At 45.3% G+C, this 21376-nt stretch overlaps 1 protein-coding gene across 6 annotated transcripts in view; it reads right to left on the bottom strand.

Moving 5' to 3' along the window:
* The window catches only part of ZDHHC14 (zinc finger DHHC-type palmitoyltransferase 14), a 129078-nt gene that overhangs the window by 20768 nt on the left and 86934 nt on the right, over positions 1 to 21376 (bottom strand). For 5 of the 6 annotated variants that reach the window (XM_060241314.1, XM_060241332.1, XM_060241351.1 and 2 more), the window contains 4 exons: positions 16137 to 16185; positions 10499 to 10601; positions 6987 to 7096; positions 2053 to 2155 (listed from right to left, as the gene is read on the bottom strand). In XM_060241314.1, coding sequence (XP_060097297.1) covers positions 2053 to 2155; positions 6987 to 7096; positions 10499 to 10601; positions 16137 to 16185 — 365 coding nt within the window. Of the gene's footprint in view, positions 1 to 748; positions 2156 to 6986; positions 7097 to 10498; positions 10602 to 16136; positions 16186 to 21376 lie in introns of those variants that run through there. The other variant, XM_060241360.1, reaches the window with a different exon arrangement.

The following is a 21376-nucleotide window of genomic DNA, read 5'->3' as shown; positions in this document are numbered from 1 at the left end:
ACCCATATATTTTTATCCCTTACAAAATATTTTGTTTGATTGATAAACGTACATGATTCTATTTATTTATGTGAACATAATAAAAAACAAAATTATCAGAAATATCAGAAGAACATAAAAGTACTGGAACATATTGACATTTGTTTAAAAAATACACATCTCCTCTTACACACATCACATTCTTGTTATATTTTGACGTAACTGTTCATCTTGATTGTACTGTGTTAACATCTAGTGATGATTCAATCAAGTCAAAAAATAAGGCTGCTAATCCATAGCACCTGGGGACAGTATGGACCCCAAAGGAAGAATAGTAGCAAAGCTGCCGAGCTGGAAAGAAGATAAAGGTAAGATGCAGAGTGGAAAGGTTAAGCTACAGACCAGGAGTACTGGTGCTATGACCCAGGGAGACACTGGGAAAACAATAGTCCAGCAATAACCTACAACTGTGAACTAGGCAAACACTTCTGTACTTATGAAAATGGCTCTGGATAAAAATCTGGGCTCTTCAGTGCCTATAAATGAGTCCACAGTAGAGGGACTTTGCATGAATGCAAAATCTACATAAATTTAATAAACATGGTGGAGAGACCAAGACTGTTAATAACCAGCTTGGTCTAAAGGACTTATGATTTTCCTTCCAACCACCCAGCTGAGGACAACATAAAACTACAGTAGCATGAAAAAAATGCCTTAAGGTCAAATGTACAAAAGGAACAATAAAATAATCTGACACTTGAAGTCAAAGTTTGAACATACAGATTTATTGGCAATCTCTTAGAGATATGCATGAAACTCTACAGAATGACAAAGTTCTCCCATGTAACTGATGGACTTAAAAGAGAGACACTATCAAAACTATTTAATGTCAAGATAAGGCAAGCAAATAATTCAGCCCTCATTTCCAGTGTCCCACACATTCATAACATTTGGAATTGCTCTGAAACGAAAAAGGCTAAAAGTAGCTGAACAAATACTAAAGAAAAATATTATGAAGGCATTTAATTGGTATTAGGAGCCACATATTGTGCATCTGAGTTTAGAATTTAGGACATATAAAAATATAAATTAAGAAATTCTTCTCTAGTACATTAAGCAACTGGATTTCTAGAAGTACTGTCATTTTCTGGACACAAAATTTAGAATCTCAATTCTAAAAATCATATTCGGATAAGACACAAAAAGAGCATTCCCATAGCTATAAAAAAACTTCTTTTAACAAAGATCTGAAATGCTCGGGACTGGCATTTATCCCTCTTACTCAGAGATTGGGTAACAATACATGCATCCAAAATATATAAGGCTGGATCTAATGCTGTCTATTGTTCACCAAATACATTGTTAGAGCTAACCCTCATGACCTTGGACATCAGTACAGACTAGAAGGGCCATTCTTAATGCACTGCTTAATAAAGATTCTCAGTTAAGAAAGTGTCCCTACACTATTATCTGCTGGTTGGCATGGGAAATCAAAATGTACACCTCTCAAAAAGACACTATAGTGTCATTGGCACAATTTTTCAAAACATCACTTAGCATTGTGCAACAGACAAATACACTGGTCATGCAAATGTCCATAAAAATTCAAAATCCTCTTTGTAAAAATCTTTTAATGCTGAAATGAGTTTTATGGAAATGTGTCAGAAACAGAACAGCACAAACAACAGCTTATGGAGAAAAGAATTTAAAATACAAAGCATACGCTATTAGAATATCCAGAGTCAATTGGTGACCCCTGAATAGTCTGGTAAAGTATAGGCCAATCTTCCTGAACATATCAAAAAGCTTCAGTATTTAATATTAAAGATTCTATAGGCAGAACAGCAGCCAATGTTATTCATTAGTTTCAATATTGCTTTTTTAAAAAATCAGTGCTTATGAAAATCTTGATTTCTTACTCCATAAGCTTACTGCAGCACACTAAAGGAAGGCTTCTCCAATTAGAGCGTATCAGTTGCATTCAGTGAGTTTAATTACTTGATTAGTTCACAAGAAAGTGGCGAAGAGAAACATTCACAGGGTTCTTGATCAACATTACGGGATGGTTCCTACCATATTACTCTGAGACTGTGTTGCTCCATACATTGTAATGCCATTTGAGGGTGCTGCTGGCTGTGGAGTATCTGGCTGTATAAATCCTCTTCTGTCAATCAAACTATAAGATAATAAAAAGTTTGGTTATGAAAACATTTGATTAGAATACTTTTTCAGTGAACAGTAAAACAGTGTTCTATGCTGCCAGGAGTTTGTTAGTTACAAATAAAGTTGCTTTTGAGTTTTTGCAATATTTGGATAGTATGGAGGTGACAGAGAAAAGTAAGTTTCAGTCTGGAAGTCACTTTCAAAATTATTTATTTTACAGCATTCTCAAAATGACTCAAAGTAAATACATTAAATTTTAATTTAGTGATATAAGGTTCTATCAGAGAAACAACTTGACAGTTTTTGTGATAAAACAAATATTTCGCAGAAGATAGTACAATACGCTTTGATGCATATGTGCCCACTTAGACCTTTTCTGCAGTAGCAGTACTCTGCCCTCAGGCTTCTGCTTTCCTCGGCTCAACTAATCAATTCCCCACCAGTTGCTGTGTTTTCCACCAATCCCCCCATGTCTTCCTGATCCTTAAAAATCAAGATCAGGTAGGATTCCAGGGCTACGTCGCGAGCTCTCCTGCTTGTGGCCCCCCTGAATCAGGCAGGGGAAGGGGTGCCACTGATGTGACATCCTCAAAGAGGCCCTGGAGGGGTCTCTTTTCAGCATGGGGTTTTTACAGCAAGACAGGGGTGCATAGGGTGACCATAATGTCTGAAGGCCAGCCAGGGACACTGGGGGGGGTGCCGGAAACAGGAAGTGACGTCACTTCCGGTGACGTCACTTCCGGTAACGTCATGCCACCACCGGAAACAGGAAGTGGCATCACTTCCTGTGACATCATTTCCCCCGCGTCACCTGCCGGAAACAGGAAGTGACTTCACAGCACTTCCTGTGACGTCCCCAAAAATCCCCCAAATATCACCGCCGGAAACAATTTTGTTCTCAAATCCTGTATATACTTCATCAGTATATGGGATAAGGCACTTTCTCAACTGTGCTGCATAATGCAGCCTATTTATTTTGTCCTGTTGGCTCTGTTGGCTCTATCTGCGCCACCTTCATCACTTTCGGGGTGTGGATCCCCCAGTGGGGTGGTCTCCCGACTCCCTCCGCTGACTGTTTCTGATAGCCCTGCGCCCCCTCTTTCATTTGATATGTGTCCCGTGCGGGTGCCACCCTCCCGCCGGGAGATGCCGCAAAATGAGCCCCCTTGAGGCTTATGGCGGCAGGGCTCGGGGGAAGCGAGCTAGACTGCTGTTCTTTTGAGGGGTTATAGAGTGTTTCGAGCCCGTCCCTGTGGCATCGGTCCCATCGTTGTGGGACCCAGGGGGCCGGCGCAGCGGCACGCCGAAGCAGCCTGTCACTAATAACACCGGTCAAGATGCAGGACAGGAACCTGGAAGTGACCGACAGGCTGCTTCAGCGTGCCGCTGCGCCGGCCCCCTGGGCCCCACAATGATGGGACCGATGCCACAGGGACGGGCTCGAAACACTCTATAACCCCTCAAAAGAACAGCAGTCTAGCTCGCTTCCCCCGAGCCCTGCCGCCATAAGCCTCAAGGGGGCTCATTTTGCGGCATCTCCCGGCGGGAGGGTGGCACCCGCACGGGACACATATCAAATGAAAGAGGGGGCGCAGGGCTATCAGAAACAGCCGGCGGAGGGAGTCGGGAGACCACTCCACTGGGGGATCCACACCCCGAAAGTGATGAAGGTGGCGCAGATAGAGCCAACAGAGCCAACAGGACAAAATAAATAGGCTGCATTATGCAGCACAGTTGAGAAAGTGCCTTATCCCATATACTGATGAAGTAAATACAGGATCTGAGAACAAAATTGCACTAGAAGACACAAACACAAAGCTCCCTTACACTGAATCAGTGCTTGGGTCCACCAAAGTCAGTATTGTCACATAAGAGAAGCCCTGTTGGATCAGGCCAGTGGCCCATCCAGTCCAACACTCTGCGTCACATAAGAACATAAGAGAAGCCCTGTTGGATCAGGCCAGTGGCCCATCCAGTCCAACACTCTGTGTCACATAAGAACATAAGAGAAGCCCTGTTGGATCAGGCCAGTGGCCCATCCAGTCCAACACTCTGTGTCACATAAGAACATGAGAGAAGCCCTGTTGGATCAGGCCAGTGGCCCATCCAGTCCAACACTCTGCGTCACATAAGAACATAAGAGAAGCCCTGTCGGATCAGGCCAGTGGCCCATCCAGTCCAACACTCTGCGTCACATAACAACATAAGAGAAGCCCTGTTGGATCAGGCCAGTGGCCCATCCAGTCCAACACTCTGCGTCACATAACAACATAAGAGAAGCCCTGTTGGATCAGGCCAGTGGCCCATCCAGTCCAACACTCTGCGTCACATAACAACATAAGAGAAGCCCTGTTGGATCAGGCCAGTGGCCCATCCAGTCCAACACTCTGCGTCACATAACAACATAAGAGAAGCCCTGTTGGATCAGGCCAGTGGCCCATCCAGTCCAACACTCTGCGTCACATAACAACATAAGAGAAGCCCTGTTGGATCAGGCCAGTGGCCCATCCAGTCCAACACTCTGTGTCACATAAGAACATAAGGAGGGAGGGAGGGAAGGAAGGAAGAAAGAAAGGGAGAAAGGGAGGGAGGGAAGAAGGGAAGAAAGGAAGAAGGGAGGGAGGGAAGGAAGGAAGGAAGGAAGGGAGGGAAGGGAGGGAGGAAGGAAGGGAGGGAAGGAAGGAAGGAAGGAAGGAGGGAAGGAAGGAAGGAAGGAAGGGGGAGGGAGGGAGGGAAGGAAGGAAGGAAGGAAGGGGGAGGGAGGGAAGGAAGGGAGGAGGGAGGGAGGGAAGGAAGGAAGGAAGGAAGGAAGGGGGGAGGGAGGGAGGGAAGGAAGGAAGGGGGGAGGGAGGGAGGGAAGGAAGGAAGGGAGGGAGGGAAGGAAGGAAGGGAAGGGAGTGAGGGAAGGAAGGAAAGAAGGAAGGAAGGAAGGAAGAAAGGGAGGGAGGGAGGGAGGGAGGAGGGAGGGAAGAAAGGAAGGCCGCCCCCCGCCCCCCCGCTTTCGGCCCCCTTACCTTATTCCAGGGCGGCGGAGTCCAGCGGCGGCGGCGGCGGGGAGTCCTCCGGCGGCGGCCTCGCGGCGAGGGAGGGAGGGAGCTGCCGGCGCTGGCCTCTGGAGGCCTCCAGGGACCAGCGCCGGGCCTCTCCGCTACCGGCGCTGGCCTCTGGAGGCCTCCAGGGACCAGCGCCGGCTGCTCCGCGGCTTCCCCGCAGCCTCCACTGGTCCCTGGAGGCCCTCCAGAGACTCTGGAGGGCCTCCAGGGACCAGCGGAGGCCGCGGGGAAGCCTTCGCTGGCCGGCGCTGGTCCCGGAAGGCCTTCCAGAGCCTCTGGAAGGCCTTCCGGGACCAGCGCCGGGTGCCCCGCGGCCTCCCCGCGGCCTCCGCTGGTCCCTGGAGGCCCTCCAGAGACCAGCGGCGGCGGGGAGTCCTCCGGCGGCGGCCTCGCGGCGAGGGAGGGAGGGAGCTGCCGGCGCTGGCCTCTGGAGGCCTCCAGGGACCAGCGCCGGGCCTCTCCGCTACCGGCGCTGGCCTCTGGAGGCCTCCAGGGACCAGCGCCGGCTGCTCCGCGGCTTCCCCGCAGCCTCCGCTGGTCCCTGGAGGCCCTCCAGAGACTCTGGAGGGCCTCCAGGGACCAGCGGAGGCCGCGGGGAAGCCTTCGCTGGCCGGCGCTGGTCCCGGAAGGCCTTCCAGAGCCTCTGGAAGGCCTTCCGGGACCAGCGCCGGGTGCCCCGCGGCCTCCCCGCGGCCTCCTCTGGTCCCTGGAGGCCCTCCAGAGACTCTGGAGGGCCTCCAGGGACCAGCGGAGGCCGCGGGGAAGCCTTCGCTGGCCGGCGCTGGTCCCCGAAGGCCTTCCAGAGGCTCTGGAAGGCCTTCCGGGACCAGCGCCGGGTGCCCCGCGGCCTCCCCGCGGCCTCCGCTGGTCCCTGGAGGCCCTCCAGAGACTCTGGAGGGCCTCCAGGGACCAGCGGAGGCCGCGGGGAAGCCTTCGCTGGCCGGCGCTGGTCCCGGAAGGCCTTACAGAATGCTTTTCTGCTTTTCCCATTCTGGTCCCGGAAGGCCCCCCTTTTTTGTATCGATGCATTACGCTTCTTTCTTTTGTAGTTAACACTAATAAAAATTATAAAATCTCAAAAAATCAAGATCAGGTAGACGTGTATGTGTATGTGTTTGTGTGTGGGAATTGGAGGGAGACATTACTCAAAATGCTTGCACAGCAACTGGTGGGGAATCGATGGGTTGAGCCGGGAAAAGCAGAAGCCCAAAGGTGGAGCAAATGCTACTGCAGAAAAGGTCTTAGTTGTTTTTTTGTGGGATTTTTTGGAGTGGGGAATTTAGCATGATGTAGCTGTTAATGTATTTAATGGCGCTGTATCAGAAAATAAAAAGACAACTGTGTATTTTAAGATGTAATCTATGAAACCAAATCTAACAGAAGATCACAGCCTAATAATTTATTTCCAGAGTCTTTGTTTCTGCTGCAGTGGAGGGATAGATGGCACACAACTAATGTGCATGCTCCTACACAGTATCTGTTTAGCAGCCACCAGGATATGTGCATGATAGGTGAGTGGACCAAAGACTGTGTGATAACCTGTAACATACATGGTCCTGCAAATGAACAATGCAATCCTAAACAAAAATTCACTCTTCTAAGCTTATTGACGTTAATGAGCATAACTCTTAGAACAGCATTATTTACTCGTTTATTTCTCATTGAGATGCAAAGCAGATTACACAATGCAAGTTAGTGCAATCAACAGAATAAGACGTGATAAGTGATATAACAGGACTAGGATGAAGCTTCCCTGACCCCCAGAAGCCCAAATAGCTTTATATGTCTTACCTGGGAGAGAGGGGCCCACAAAGTGCAGAACAACAGTTAGTAAAAATATTGCCGTAGCTGTATGGATTGTAGTTCTCTTTACCTCTTTTATTGGACCAAGATCCCTTAATCTGGTAATAAATGAACACGGTGTATTATTTATGTTTTTATAGCATTCTTCAGTGTATTTCACTCATATATCCAGAGCAAGAGTGGCCAAACTGCAGTTTGGGAGCCACATGTGGCTCTCAAAGCCCCCACCGCCCCTTTGACCAGCTTGGACATGGCATTTCTCTCTTTAAATCAGTGACAACTGAATTAATTTTATTATTATTGGCTGGAAAATTGGTACGAGCTGAATATTGGAAAACAAGCAAAACTCCAACTTTTCAAGTTGATTTGCGCAAGTTTGGAACATCATGGTTCAAGACAAGCTTGCTTCTCAATTGATCCAGATGGGCAATCTTCTAACTCCTCAATCTTCTAACTCCTTTATGGAGAAATTGTATGGTTTTTTGAATATGTAACTGCACAAACACAAAGGAATGTGCACTACCATCTAAATATAAGGACTTTTTATATGTTTGTGTTTTTATGTTATGTGTGGTAACTTTTGTTTCTATTTTTGTACGGATTTATATTTTTAAAAAATTATATTGAAAAAAAGCACTTCTCTGAGCCAAGCCAGCCAACAACTTGGAGAATGCATTTAAAGTTAAAGTTGCCCCCCCCCCCTGTCCTTCTCTCCCCTCCATCTGTTTGCCTGCCTGCCTTCCTGTCTTGTGGCTGTCAGCCATCATACGTTCATGTCTTGTGGCTCTCATGTTCTACGTGGCTCTTATGTTAAGCAAGTTTGGCCACCCCTGCACCAGAGGGTTTAAAAAAAAAATCATGCTAGAATTTTATTTCTCCTTAGAACATTGTGAAGTAGGTTATGCTGAGAAACATCAGCTTGTCCAAGATCACTTGTGAGCTTTCTGGCTTTGCTCTGCACCTTGGCTACCCACAGTCAAACACACAATGAATCTCACTACTCCCTTCCCTTCCATTTAACATACTGTGTCTCATATAATGTCTAAAGGCAAAACGTGTGTCTATTCCAGCTGACTTCCTAAGAACAGCAGTTTCAGTAATTGATCTAGGGCTCCACTTTCATATTTTATCACTGGAAAATCTCCTTCAAGTATCTCATTCCCCTGAAATATCCTTACGACACCTGGCAAGCTATTATAAGGAATAATATCCATAAGTTTGCAGGTTAAACTGGGAAGCTAGATTGCTTACTCAAAGGCAGATCCATGTTCCTGATCTAGTCTGTCATTTTGACCTCATAAGGTAGCGATGATAAACTTCTTTGGCCTGTGGGTGCTGGGCAGTCCCCAGCCAAGCTGGACGATTCAGCCTATACTCTGAAGATAATGGATGGATAATTGCCTTTCCCAGCACAAAAGAGAGGATGTCCCCAAGGAACAAATCAAGTGGTGCTTCAAATGCTGCTGTTGGCCCAGGTAACATGGCTTTAGGAGGATTTGTTCAGTAAATGGTGCTGCTGGGCTGACTGCTGTGTGCAAGTCATTGTTTCTAGCCGGCCAGCAGTTCTTCAGCCTTCTAGCATTTGTCGACAAGACATCCAAATGTGTCTCTGCAGAGCCCCCGGAGTATGACTAGTAGCACCAGAAGGCTCAGAAGCAGCTCTGCATGACACAAACACCTCTGGGGAGTCAGTCTCAAGCTATTTAACCCTCTACAATGCTTGAGGAGGCTTTTAAAAATAATACAACAGTAAAGCATACTTAAATATAGGAATGCCAAACAATAATTTAAAATACACTGGACAGCAGCAGCAAAACTGAATCTCAGTATACACTTAGCAGCCCTTTGGAAGTCTTAGAGCATTGGAAAACCAGCACAAGAGAGCTCTAGGCAGACTGAATGTTATTACCCAGACTGAAGAGGGGCTTTGTGTACAGCTCTTGGTCCCTGCAGTTCTGCTTCCCAAGCAAGTCTTATGGAAGCAGCACTGCCTGGGTCAAGAATGAAGGAGAGACTGGGGGCAGAGATAAGCAGCTGGGAATTAAATGCAGCCTGTAGGCTTCCAGTTGCTTTGAAGGAAAATTGTATATGTCCCCCCTAGCATAGATCAGCTTTAAGAAAAGATTTTGAGCTGACAATACATTTTTTTGTGTGAGGAAGCCTCCCACAAAATAGCAGACAAAATGCTTACATGTGTTTCTTGTTGAATAATATTGGTATTACTTTTAATATCTCACTTTCCTCCCCAGTGAGGACCCAAAGCAGCTTATCACATGATTCTCCCCTCCTCCACTTTATTCTTACAACAAAACCCTGTAAGGCAGGCCGTAGGCAGGATTTTTTTCCTTGGGGAGCATTAAAATTTTGCAGGGGGCAGTTAACAATTACCTTTAATTTAATTAGTGATGAGGTCTGTCCTGGTTGGGGACAGAGAGAGAAGAACAGAGGGATAGGAAAGAAAAACACCTGGAAGTTGGCATCCCCAGGTGGAGGGAGCTCTGGAGTACTGAGGCCACAATCTCCAGCTTGGAAATACAGCTGAAGGCCCCTTCTTTTGCAGCTAGTACATGGCTGCCACCACCCATGAAGGCCAGGGCACACTGTGGGCACTCTCTTCAGCAGTTTCAGCCTCCCTGGGCAGGGCTGCCTCCCCAATCCTTTCAAGTTTAGCAAAAGCAGTGATGCCACTGCCACAAGCTCTCTCCACACACCTCGCCCCCAACCCTGTGTCCTGCTTGCAAGTGCACTGGGTGAGTCAACAACCTGGCCTTCCACTTTGCCTTGGAGTCCAGGAAGGCTGTGCTCTGCTCCTACTCCTACAGCAGAGCTAGGAAGTGACCTGACTCCAGGTGGGTAGCCATGTTGGACTCTGAGGCTTCCATCTGATGATGCATGGATTCCAGCCAGCCAGCTACACTCAAATTTCCTCCCCCCCTCTTCTTCCTCCTTCTGGCTGGAAGGAGCTCTGCCATGGCTGAGCAGCTACAAGGAGCACCCAAGCACCGGCAATATGAAAGCGGGAGATTGGGGTGAGGCACCCCAAACCAAAAAAGGTGCTGCTAAATTGATGGGGTGCTGCCTGCACTGCTGGTTATGGCCTTCTGTGAGGTAGGTTAAACTGAAAGGGTACAACAAAGCCCAGGTCATCTGGTCATCTGGCAAGCCCTCAGGACAAAGCAGAGATCTGAACCCAGTTGTCCCAGGTCCTAGTCAAATACTCTAACCACTCTGAAATGCCAGCTCTCTAACAGCTGTCTGTTCTCTCGCCTAGGAACTGGGATTCCAACCCACAGTTCATCACGGCTTGTAGGTGAGTGAACAAATCACAGTTGTCATTTTTTTCTGACTTGGGTGTAATCACAACATGGTTTGTTGGAAACCAGAAAGTCTTCAATATTTGGGCCATGTATAAGAGAGGAAGTAAGTCTGGAAACTTCCAAGGCTCATTGTGTTGAAACGGGAGACAATTAAACAATTACAACACTAAGTAAAAAACTTACATCCTCGTTTGTTGTTTGATTGGAGCTGATCAGATAAGTATGAAAACCTGAGAGTCCAACAATGGACCATATAGAGAAGAAACACACCACAGCTTCCAGCACAGTGACTGAAAGTCAAGGAATATTAAGTGAAGGCAGTGTTTGCATTAATATCTCATAGGACAGGTTTAACAACGGTTCTTGATCATGGATGTCAAAATGGAAACCACATGTTCACAAGTGGCAGAGACAAAGAACACATCATCATGCTATGTTTGTAAACACAGAGTTCACTTTGGAAGTGACAGCACTCTGCAATCCTGTGCCGAGTCAAACAGCTATGGCTGGAGTAACTCTGCATAGGATTGCACTGTAAGTGGCCTTTGCTCTGGTCTATCAAGACATTACTTATGTTCTTTTGTGCAGAAATTCATCTGCATTCAGTTCTAGCTCAAAAAAGCAACATGCAGATTTAAAAAAGCATCATGCAGATTTAAAAAAAGAAACAAAAGCAAAAGACATCAAAGAGGTACATGGCTTACTTGATGCCATGCTCTAATTTAGCACCAAAGGCAGCACTAGAACAGCAGAAAAATTACTGTTTTATGGTGTTACAGAATGTTTAGAGCAAGAGTCCCCAGCACAGTGCCCATGAGTGCCATGGTACCCATGGACACCTATTCTGCCACGCCAAATGTTTTTAAAATGTGGGCAGGACCAGGCGGGGCTTTTGCCCAGCTAGGCTTCTGATTGGTCACTGGAGATTTGATTGATTTACACAGACTTTTGGAAACTTTGCTTTGGCAACAGCTGCCATCAAGACGCGAGAATCTTCACTGTGTGACTAAAGTTAAGCTGGCGCAACCATTTTGTAACTAGTTCTACCTCCTTCAGCTGCCATTTTGTGGCAGGTGTTTTGAGGCTACACTCACCACACAGTGTCAGAATCAAAAAGCTTGGGGGTCCCCATGCTAGGGAGAGAGAGGGTGACAGTTATAAACAGCCTTATCAAGGAATTAAAATATATTTACACAGGGATAGAAAAACTCTTTTATCATCACAATTATTATCACTATTATGAACAGTAAAGAAAAATATTGCCTCCATTAAGCAGTTTTTCCCAATATGGTTAAAATTTTTATCTCTGTATATTCTCCCATGAGAAATAACAAAGCTGAAATACAGAGATTAAACATTCCTCATCTCTACAGACTGAATATAAACATTGTATTATTCAATCACTATGCTTTTATATTAATCACAATATGCATATAAGCAGAGTGACTTCTGGTATGGCGTTGACATTTTCTGGATGTTGTTTGTGCATTCCAGGCCTCCAGCTTTAGAAAGGTGGGGAATGGAATGAATGGATATGATCCTGCCAGGGACTCTTTCCAGCCTGTCTTGCCTTCTACTATCAGGGAAGGGGTGTATTTCAGAGAGGTTTATTGTCCACTTTTTGCATCTAGTTAGCAATATTTCTGAAGCAGTATAGCATTATTGTCTTTGACATATACAACTAGTATGAACTTGGAAAGAAGGGATCACAGGAGAGAGTGGGGTTTTAAAAGGGTCCAGACTCTCTCAGTATCTCTGGTACATGAACAGTGTCATCCTAAACTGAGTTGCATCCTCCTAAACTTATTGACTTTAATTTGCTATGTACAGCATAATCCAACACAAGGTTTTGCTGTGATGTCATCCCCTCACCTTTTATCTGTAGTGCTGCTGTGCTTCTACTAATCCCATTCCAGAATATGCTTTGTAATACTAATGGCAAGACTAAATGCGAGTGTCCATAGGTCCAACTCATGGATGTCATCCTAATTTTAAAGAGATTTTAAAACACCACCTGCAGAGTGGCAGGCTGAGGCTTTTCCCCACCCTAAAACATTTCAAGAGCTGAAATAGCTGTACCTCCCCCCACCCCACCATTTCAAGGAGGAGAAGAATGCCTCAGCCCACTATGCTGCAGGCCTGATTAGTAATGGGTCCTCGTAGCATTTTAAAATCCTTTTAAAATGGTGGTGGCATCAACAGATTGGCCCCATAGATGCTGGTCACATCTAGTTTGACCCTAAGCTTCCAATTGAACATTATTACTCAGATTCAAGAATAAAGCAGCTACAATAGAGACAAAGCACAGAGATTGGATTGTTTGTCTGTTAAGGTCTTCCAGATGTTTGTAAACTGGCCAAATAATCTTTAAGTATCTGTTTATTAAGCTGATGAACTGTGTATATTCAGCTAAGGCATCACATCTACAACCTTCCCACCATCTACCATGTCAAACTGGGAACACTGAACTGAGCAGCGGAGGGGGAAAGAAGTGAAATGGAGTGCGTGCACAACCGTTTTGGCACTGCGAAGACATAAGATAACTGTTTACACAGGGAAGAGACAGCATAGCAAGCATAAGAATTCCAAAGAGAGAAGGATGCAGGTAAGAACTTGAAATTGGCAAAATGAAAAAAATATGCCTCAGAAAATGACATTCTCCTTTGCCTAAACATTTCTCTTGTGAAAAGAGCACAAAGCACAATTTAGATTCAAATTTTCCAGTAAAATTCCTCTTTCAGTTCCAAAGCATGGAATGACATTCTTTCCTCTGAGTTCAACTCATGGGTCAAACATTTTATATTTATATTGGATGACATTTTGGCTTGAAAAGCCTATTGTTACAAAGTATGAGCTTGGGATTCTCTACTGTGGACTTGAACTAAAATGAAAAATTGGAGCCCATGACAAAAAAGGGGTAATGTCATAAGATTTGAAGGTACGTCTTCAATGGACCTTAAGTATTAGGAAATGGTTCTATAAAATCACCTATCAGGGCTTGGAGACAGACACTGCTATGAGTTGGCTAAGGGTGCTTAGGTATAAAGCCAGGATTTCTCTCCCTGAGAAAGGGGATTTGGGCAAAATTGCCTCTTCTTCGCTGCCACCATCCATCCTATGGAGAACTGTGTAGCAACTGAAAAGAATGCTTATTTTCTATTAATGGCATGGGGCTATGTTGTTTCAAATAAAAATTCTTACTAATTATACAATTTTATTCTGTTTTCTTATCAAAGCAGCAACCAAATCATTCAGCTATCCAACACATATTCAAATAGATTTCCACCCTCTCATATTATTTTCTTTTTCCAACTGGCATGGCCTTCAATTCAGATTACAAATAAATGGCTAATTGTTCCTGTAGAATAATCCACAAGTGTGGAATTAATTACGTTTTGATTTTAGAACAATGGAATGGCTCTTTCATTTTCAGAGAGCTGAAAATCCTAATACATGATTAGAAGCGATTGTAATTCTTTTACATGGAGGCTATTGTGTTATTTAGGAACACAGTGTGTTAACATAAGCCCTTCAAACAGAGAGGTGCTTGTGTATTAGCACATCTGTACCCAATGAATACACAAATAAGTGAACCACAAGTTAGGAACGGTACAAACAGGTATAAGAGAAGGCCTGCATGGTTAACAAACAAAGTAATGGAAGCTGTAAAAGGTAAGAAGGACTCCTTTAAGTGGTGGAAAGCTAGTCCAAGCGAGATTAATATAAGGGAACACAGGCAGTGGCAAATCAAATGCAAGACTGTGATTGGGCAGGCTAAAAGGGACTATGAGGAGCATATTGCAAAAAACATAAAGACCAACAATAAAAATTTCTTCAAATATATTAGAAGCAGGAAACCAGCCAGGGTGGCAGTGGGGCCCTTGGATGACCAAGGGGTCAAAGGATTACTGAAGGAGGGTAGGGAAATGGCTGAGAAACTGAATGCATTTTTTGCCTCCGTCTTCACTGTGGAAGAGGAGAAGTGTTTGCCTGCTCCAGAACAACTAGGAATGATGCTAGGAAAGACAGAAGGCAAAAGAAGAAGGGGACGGCAAAAGATGAGATGGCTGAACAGTGTTACTGATGTAACAAAGATGAATTTGAGCAGACTTCGGAGGATGGTCGAAGACAGGAGGGCCTGGCGTGACTTTGTCCATGGGGTCGCATAGAGTTGGACTCGACTGTGTGACTGAACAACAAAAGCCTGACATGCACTGGAAATCCACATAAAATCTCAGCCAATTCCCACATTAATCTCTGCTAGTCAAAATGCAGCATGTTCAGCACACCCCTAACAGCTATCTCTTCTGCAAGATTCGTTTCTATTTTGCTTTCAGGTTTATGGCTGCCAGTCACAAATAAGCTGACAGTTAGAAGTACTTTTAACAAGTTCATTTACAGATGCTTTGTTGTTAAGTCACTTCTAGCAAGTCTTGATAGAACCAGCAGATAGACCCTCTAAATAAACAAATTTTTGATAAACTTATTGACAAAAGCAACTTTGCATTAATTCAAGAAAATCTTTTCCACTTTTAATACACCATTAACTTTCTTGCTCAAACTGCATGATACATAGGTTCAGGGGGTTTTTTGAGCAGGAACATACAGGAACACAGTTCCAGCTAGCTTGGCATCAGGAGTGCGGCCTAAAATACAAACGAGTTTAGAGCAAGTTAAACCAGGGGTGTCAAACTCATTTGTTATGAGGGCCAGATCTGACATAAGTGAGACTTTGTTGGGTTGAGCCATGTTGGGCTGGGCCATATGTGCACCTATTTTAAGATTAGGTAGCAGAGATATAAATTTTATAAAGGACACAAATAAAATACAAAGTTTTTTTTTAAAAAAAAAACCCTTAAAACATGCTTAAAACATTAGCACTTGTTGGTCTTAAAGGTGTTTTCTTTGTATTTCTCCCATGGGATCCAAGGAACTTGGCAAAGGAAGCTCTGGCTCTTTCCTTCCTTCCCCAGGGGGCCAGGAGGGGAAGGAGCCTCAGCCAATATAAGGAAGAGGGGCTTGGCTCAGTAGCTCTGCTATGCAATTGAGAGAGCCTGGCAAAGCTATCCCCCTCCTTTCCTCCCCAAAGGAGGAGCCTCAGCCAATGGAGAAAATAGACTTTGCTCTGTAGCTCCTGTGCAATTGAGCAAGCCTTGCAAAGCAAGCTGTAATGCAGAAGGAAGCAAGAGAGAGGGAGCAGATGACAGCCAATTGATTGGAAGCCTGATAGGAGTCCTCTGAAGGCCTGATTCAGCCCCTGGGCCGCATGTTTGACACCCCTGAGTTAAACTATAACACACAACAGTGTAAATGTGATCCAGACCTTAACAGTGACATGGCTATTCAATTCCTATGCTGTCTGAGACAGCTACTACTTTTACCAATACACTCAAACTTTGTATCATTCACTATCTGTATAGCTGCCAAAAAACAATTCTCAATATGCTTAGCACTGTCTAACAGCACCCAGCATTGGTATAGCTTTCAGTATGCAAAGCACCCAACGTACCCTGTGTTTAATTTTGTAATCCTTACAATAAATCTATAATACAGACCAGTGTTATGCCCATGTTGCAAATGGGGGACTGATGCTGAGAAAGTCTCAACTTAGTGTGTTTCAGAGCCACTCTAAAAAGAGATTACAGCCTTCTAAGTCCACCGACTTAGAAGAGTGTAACTGAATTGCACTGTTCATAGCAGAAGCTGAAGCTGAACTTGGGGCCTCCTGAAGCTTATTTTCTATCCATGATGTCACGCAGGTATCAGTTCCTTTAAAATTAGTGCAACATTATGAATGTAATGCATTGCAGTAAAAGGATATCTTGCAGGACTGTCCTTGAGTGCGCTTAAGAACCCTGTTTTCTGAGATCCTGTGAAAAGAAAAATGTAAAAATTAAGTGGTAATATAACCTCGTGAAAAAAACTCAAAATCAGATTTTCAGGGAATTTCGGTGCATGTTGCTAAATGTAATCTTGAAATGATGTTAAAACTACTCAGCAAAAAATGGAAGTAAAATGGAAGTATCAGAGTCAAGATATGCTGATACTTTCTCAGTAATACCAGCTGATGTCTGCATAGCTTCCGATAAATAAGACTTCTGATTATCCTTCTGTTCTTTTCTGTCCTAATATGGAAAGAAAATATTGCAAGCTGATTTTTCCATTAAATATGTTCTCTCACAAAAAAAATGTTTCTGTTTGAATCAGGAAATCCTGCCAATTATACCATAATGTGATTTGAATTCCAAGCTGTTTACAATATCCACTGGATACAGTAGGAAGAGGATAATCTGAAGAGCCAGCACTGAATCCCTAATTGATAGATCTAGGCTGTGTCTCTATGAAGCCTGAATACCTGAGATATGGTTCAGTAGCCAGCTCTGGAAAAGCACAAGTCCTCAACCTGTGGTAGATATTAGTAAGGAAGTACGTTGAAGAAAATGGTTGCAAACATGTCACGCTGATGTATCATTACACATTTTATTATTCCACTTTTATTTTACTCTTTCTGTAGGGAACTCAGAATACATCATTCTCCTTTTCTCCCCTTATCCTTACAACAACCATGACAGGTTAAGCCAAAGTGATTTATATAAGATCATTCTGAGGGCTTCATAGTGCAATGAGGGCTCCTGACCTCGGTCTAGTTTCCCAACCATTATACACATTGGCTCTCAGTGTAGGCCATGGTATCTGGGAAGGTTGCAAGCAGACATGATACAAGTTCAAGATTAAACAATGGAGTACAAGTATCCTTTTGATATAGAATAAAACAGTATAATCAGTGTAACAGACATAGAACAGTGTAACCACACCTCCATATCTGGGGTTAGAGAGCTCAGTAATGTGTAAGAAGCAGGGCTTTTTTTTGAGCAGGAACACAGTTCCAGCAGGCTTGGTGTCAGGTGGTGTGGCTTAATATGCAAATGAATTCCTGCCAGGCTCTTTGTACAAAAAAGCCCTGTGTGGAACAATGGTGATGTCAGGGGGTGTGGCCTAATATGCAAATGAGTTCCTGCTGGGGTTTTTAAAGTACAAAAAAAGCCCTGGTAAGAAGAATTAGTGCACTAGCAGAAATGTTGACTCTCCCTCATATGCAATGGTGATCAGTGTCTTTTCTTAGAAAATGCTGTTTGTATATCTGCAGCTAAAGCAGTTTCACTACATCTGCATGGGATCATTCTCTACCAAAGAGATAAGAATAACCCATACCCTGTCTGATGTAACACAAAACAAATGCAGTGAACTGAAGAAATAAGCTCCCAGAGATAATATCCTTGGTATGCCCAAGTTGCCACTGTTGCTCAATCAGCCTTCTGTCATCTTTGGCAGGTCAGGCTCCCTGTCTCACTCTTCAGGACCTAACTACAGTGACCCATGCAATGTTCATGACCAGCTAGTTTATTGTAACTTGCTCTATGTGGGGCTTCCCTTGAACTTGACCCAGAGACTGCAGCTGGTGCAGAATGCACCAGCACAGATGTTGACAGCAACATCTGTGCAGGTGCACATTCAGCCCATGCTGCACCAACTGCAATGGCTGCCAACAGATTACTGAATCCAAGATTTTGGTGTTAACCTTCAAAGCCCTATGCGGCCTGGGACCTGCATATCTTTGTGACCATTTCTCCCCATATGTGCCCAGCAGAACTTTACCAACTAGTGATCAACAACTTTTAGCTGTCTCCAACCCAAAGGATTTCCAATTAGCCTCAGTCAAGCTCAGGGCTTTTTTGGCCCTTGCCCCTGCCTGGTGGAACAAGCTCCCACTTGAGATAAGGGCCTTGTGGTGCCGATGGTCCAGGGGCATTTTTTTTAAGTCATAGTTGCAGGCTATGAGTAGAAGTGTCACTCAAAACTAGCCTGCCCACACCTCTAATCCAGCCTGCAGGTTGAACTCTGCCTCCCAACCCCTCTTAAAATGTTACTACTCATGCCTTCCACTGGATTGGAGGCTACCACAGATATTTTTGTATACAAAAGCTGGAGGGGGGTCACTCCACATGAATCTGCTGGACTATCCCTATTAGTTGCTTCCTCTCTGCTCCTTCTGGCTCAAGCAATTTGCAAATGGATACTCTGTGAAATTTGAGTTGCCTCAGTAGTCTCTGCCAGCTGTGGCAAATTGTTTGTTTGTTTTCCCAAGTCAAGTGGCATTTATGGTCTCTTGTATTACCAGCTCCAGGTGGAGGAATTCCTGGAGATTTTGGGATGGACCCTGCAGAGGAGAGTGACCTCTGCTGGGTAGAAGCTGCATTTATGGATTTCTTGGATTTCAGTCACTGACTGTGGGGTTGTCAGCTCCATATAGGGGAATTCCTGGAGATCTGGGGACAGATCCTGCAGTAGCGAGTGACCTTAGTGGGCTAAAAGCTGCATCTTGGATTTCAGTCACAGAATTATTCAAAATGATTTGTGATTTGTGTGCTAAAACTGTTTTCTGTTTAAGAAAGAAAAATGAAAGACTGTTGGTATTACTTATTATCACAATTTTTTTTTAAAGTAGCACTTTCAAGCTGGTTTCTTTTGGTATTTTGTGTGTGTGCATGCACACGCTCACCTGGAAGTCATATCAACCTCTGGTGATTGAAGTCTACTGAGGGTCTGGAGGATATTCAGAGAGGAGGCTGAAAAGAACCTGCCCTCTCAACTTCCTTATTTCAAGGAGGTCTCCCATCCAAATGCCAGAGTTGTCCCTGCTCAGCTTCTAAGAGGTGACAAGATTAGACTTTCCTGGACTATACAGGTCAGGGAGCAATTTCAAGTTTTTGTGCTTTTCATTTCCCCCACACTTCATCTGTTTTTGAAAACTGTTATCAGTGCAGGGTGGGGGGTTAGCCTTGCCTAGGGTGCTAAACAGTCTAGGTCCAGTCTTGTTGACAGAAAGGCTCTTGAGACAAATGGAGCCATTTTTCTCACAGCAGTCATGACATAGGCTGATTGAATGTCTCCTAGTAAAGGACTCTCATTGATCCATATTGGATTTGTGGTGTAACTGCTCTTCCACAACCCCAATCTGATTTGTGAAGCGGTTCTACTTTGTTTTAATGATATTTCCTGTATGTGGATTTTGGAGGGGGTGGAGCTATATTCCTCTTCTAATGTCAGCATTTGGATTAGTACATCAAGCCCCAGATCCTTGAGCAAAACTATGCTTACATGACTGTGCACAAGATTTCCACACACTTGCTTATACAATGAGTGGTATTGAGCTAGAAGGCATTAGAAGGGTGGAAGAGGGCCTAAAATCCATTAAAAATACTATACCCATGTTAAATACTGGGTTCAACATGTAGGAGTTCAACCAGGAACATGCTTTATTAGCAACTACACACTTGGCAACATGGTGGTGCTGAAACTCCGCTTATACAAATGAAACACCCCCCGTTTCCCATACCCAATCATGGCAGTCAAGTTTCACGCCAAGACTGCTCATTGGTTGCTGCGCCCAGTTCAAATCAATCAAGAGTCTCTAGCGTTTCCCACAGTTGCCCGGGTGTGCACAAAGCTTCCTGAGAAACATTACATTCAGTACATAACACCCCTCCCCCCAAGTTCCGAAGTACTAACATACATAGTCCTCCAGGTTCTCTAGTCTGCGATGCTCTCTCTGAGTGTTGGGGCTCTGCCATAGGAGGAGGAGTTGCAGGAACTGAGCTTGGTGCGGCTGCAACCACGCTCAGCTGTGGTGGAGAAATTGGAAATCTTGGCTGTGGCGGGGAAGCTGGAGCCCCTTCAGAACTTTCCCTCATTGAAGGCAGTGGGCCCGCTTCTCTGTGAGTCTCGGGCACTGGGTGTCATGTTGCCAGCTTGCCCCCAGTCTGTGGCAACTCTGGCTCTTCTCTGTCTCCATCTTCCTCGTTTTCCCCTGGGCTCTCCAGCTCTTCCGGGAGCGTTCTGCGGCGCAGCTAGTTGATGTATCAACGGAGCAGCTGGCCCCCTTCAGTCAACACCTCATAGGAACGGGGGCCAGTGACTCGTATTGCCCTGGCAGGAATCCATGCAGGGCTGCTCACGAAGTTTGGGCATACACAGATTCACACGGAAAGAACCCCCTGTGCGCTGCTTGGTTTACCAGATTAGGCCGCTGCTCCGGAGCCCAAGTGGGTCATGAGATGCTGCCCCATGAGGAGTTCCGCTGGGCTGTGGCCGGTGGCTGTGCTTGGAGTTATTCGGTGGCTGAACAAGAAAGTGGCAAGCCGGTAGTCCCCGTAGATGATTCTGCTTAGGGACTCCTTGGTCGTGCACACCATTCTCGCGGCCTGCCTGTTAGTGGAGGGGTGGAAAGGAGCAGACTAAATGTGGTGAATTAGATAGCATCCCAAGAACTCCTGGAACTCCCTGGATGTGAAAGCAGTTCCATTGTCTGTTACGACTACGTTGGGCAGGCCGTGGGTGCTAGAAACCCGTCTAAGGGCCCAGATGATGGCTCGTACTGAAGTGGAGGCAGTGGGTATCACCTCCAATCATTTGCTGTAGGAATCCACCAATATGAAGAATATTTGGCCATGGAAGGTGCTGGCAAAGTCTAAGTGTAGCTTTGCACCTGTGCACGGGGGCACTTGGGGGATCTGTTTGCATTACCTGGCAGGGCTGGCACCTCTTCACCCATGTCTCAATCTCCTCATCCAGGCTGGGCCACCAGACATAGCTCCTGGTGAGGGCCTTCATGACCATGATTCCTGGGTGTGTCTCATGTAGGCCCTCTAAGACTTGCTTTTGCAGTGGTGGGGGAACAACTACGCAGCTTCCCCAGGGTAGGCACCCCTTGTGGGCTGACAGTTCATCCTTTCAGGAAGCTAAAGCTGTAAAGTCTAGGCTCACCCGGCTGGTGGGCCATCCCCTCTCCACCTAGTCCAGAACTTGAGAGAAGATGCAGTCCCGAGCTGTGTGTTTGGCAATATCTGAAGCGTGCAAGGGTCAGTGTGGCAGGATCTCAGTCAGCATGATCTGTTGTGCAGGGGTCAGGTCTGGGTTGATGGAACTGAGTGGAAGGCGGCTGAATGTGTCTGCGTGGCCCACTGACTTCCTGGGACGGTAAAATAGGTCATACCTGTAGAC

Source organism: Heteronotia binoei, chromosome 1 (genome assembly GCF_032191835.1).
Source record: "Heteronotia binoei isolate CCM8104 ecotype False Entrance Well chromosome 1, APGP_CSIRO_Hbin_v1, whole genome shotgun sequence".
Taxonomy (NCBI): Eukaryota; Metazoa; Chordata; class Lepidosauria; order Squamata; family Gekkonidae; genus Heteronotia; species Heteronotia binoei.
Note: the sequence above shows the minus strand (reverse complement) of the source record. Positions and strands in the feature narration are given on the sequence as shown.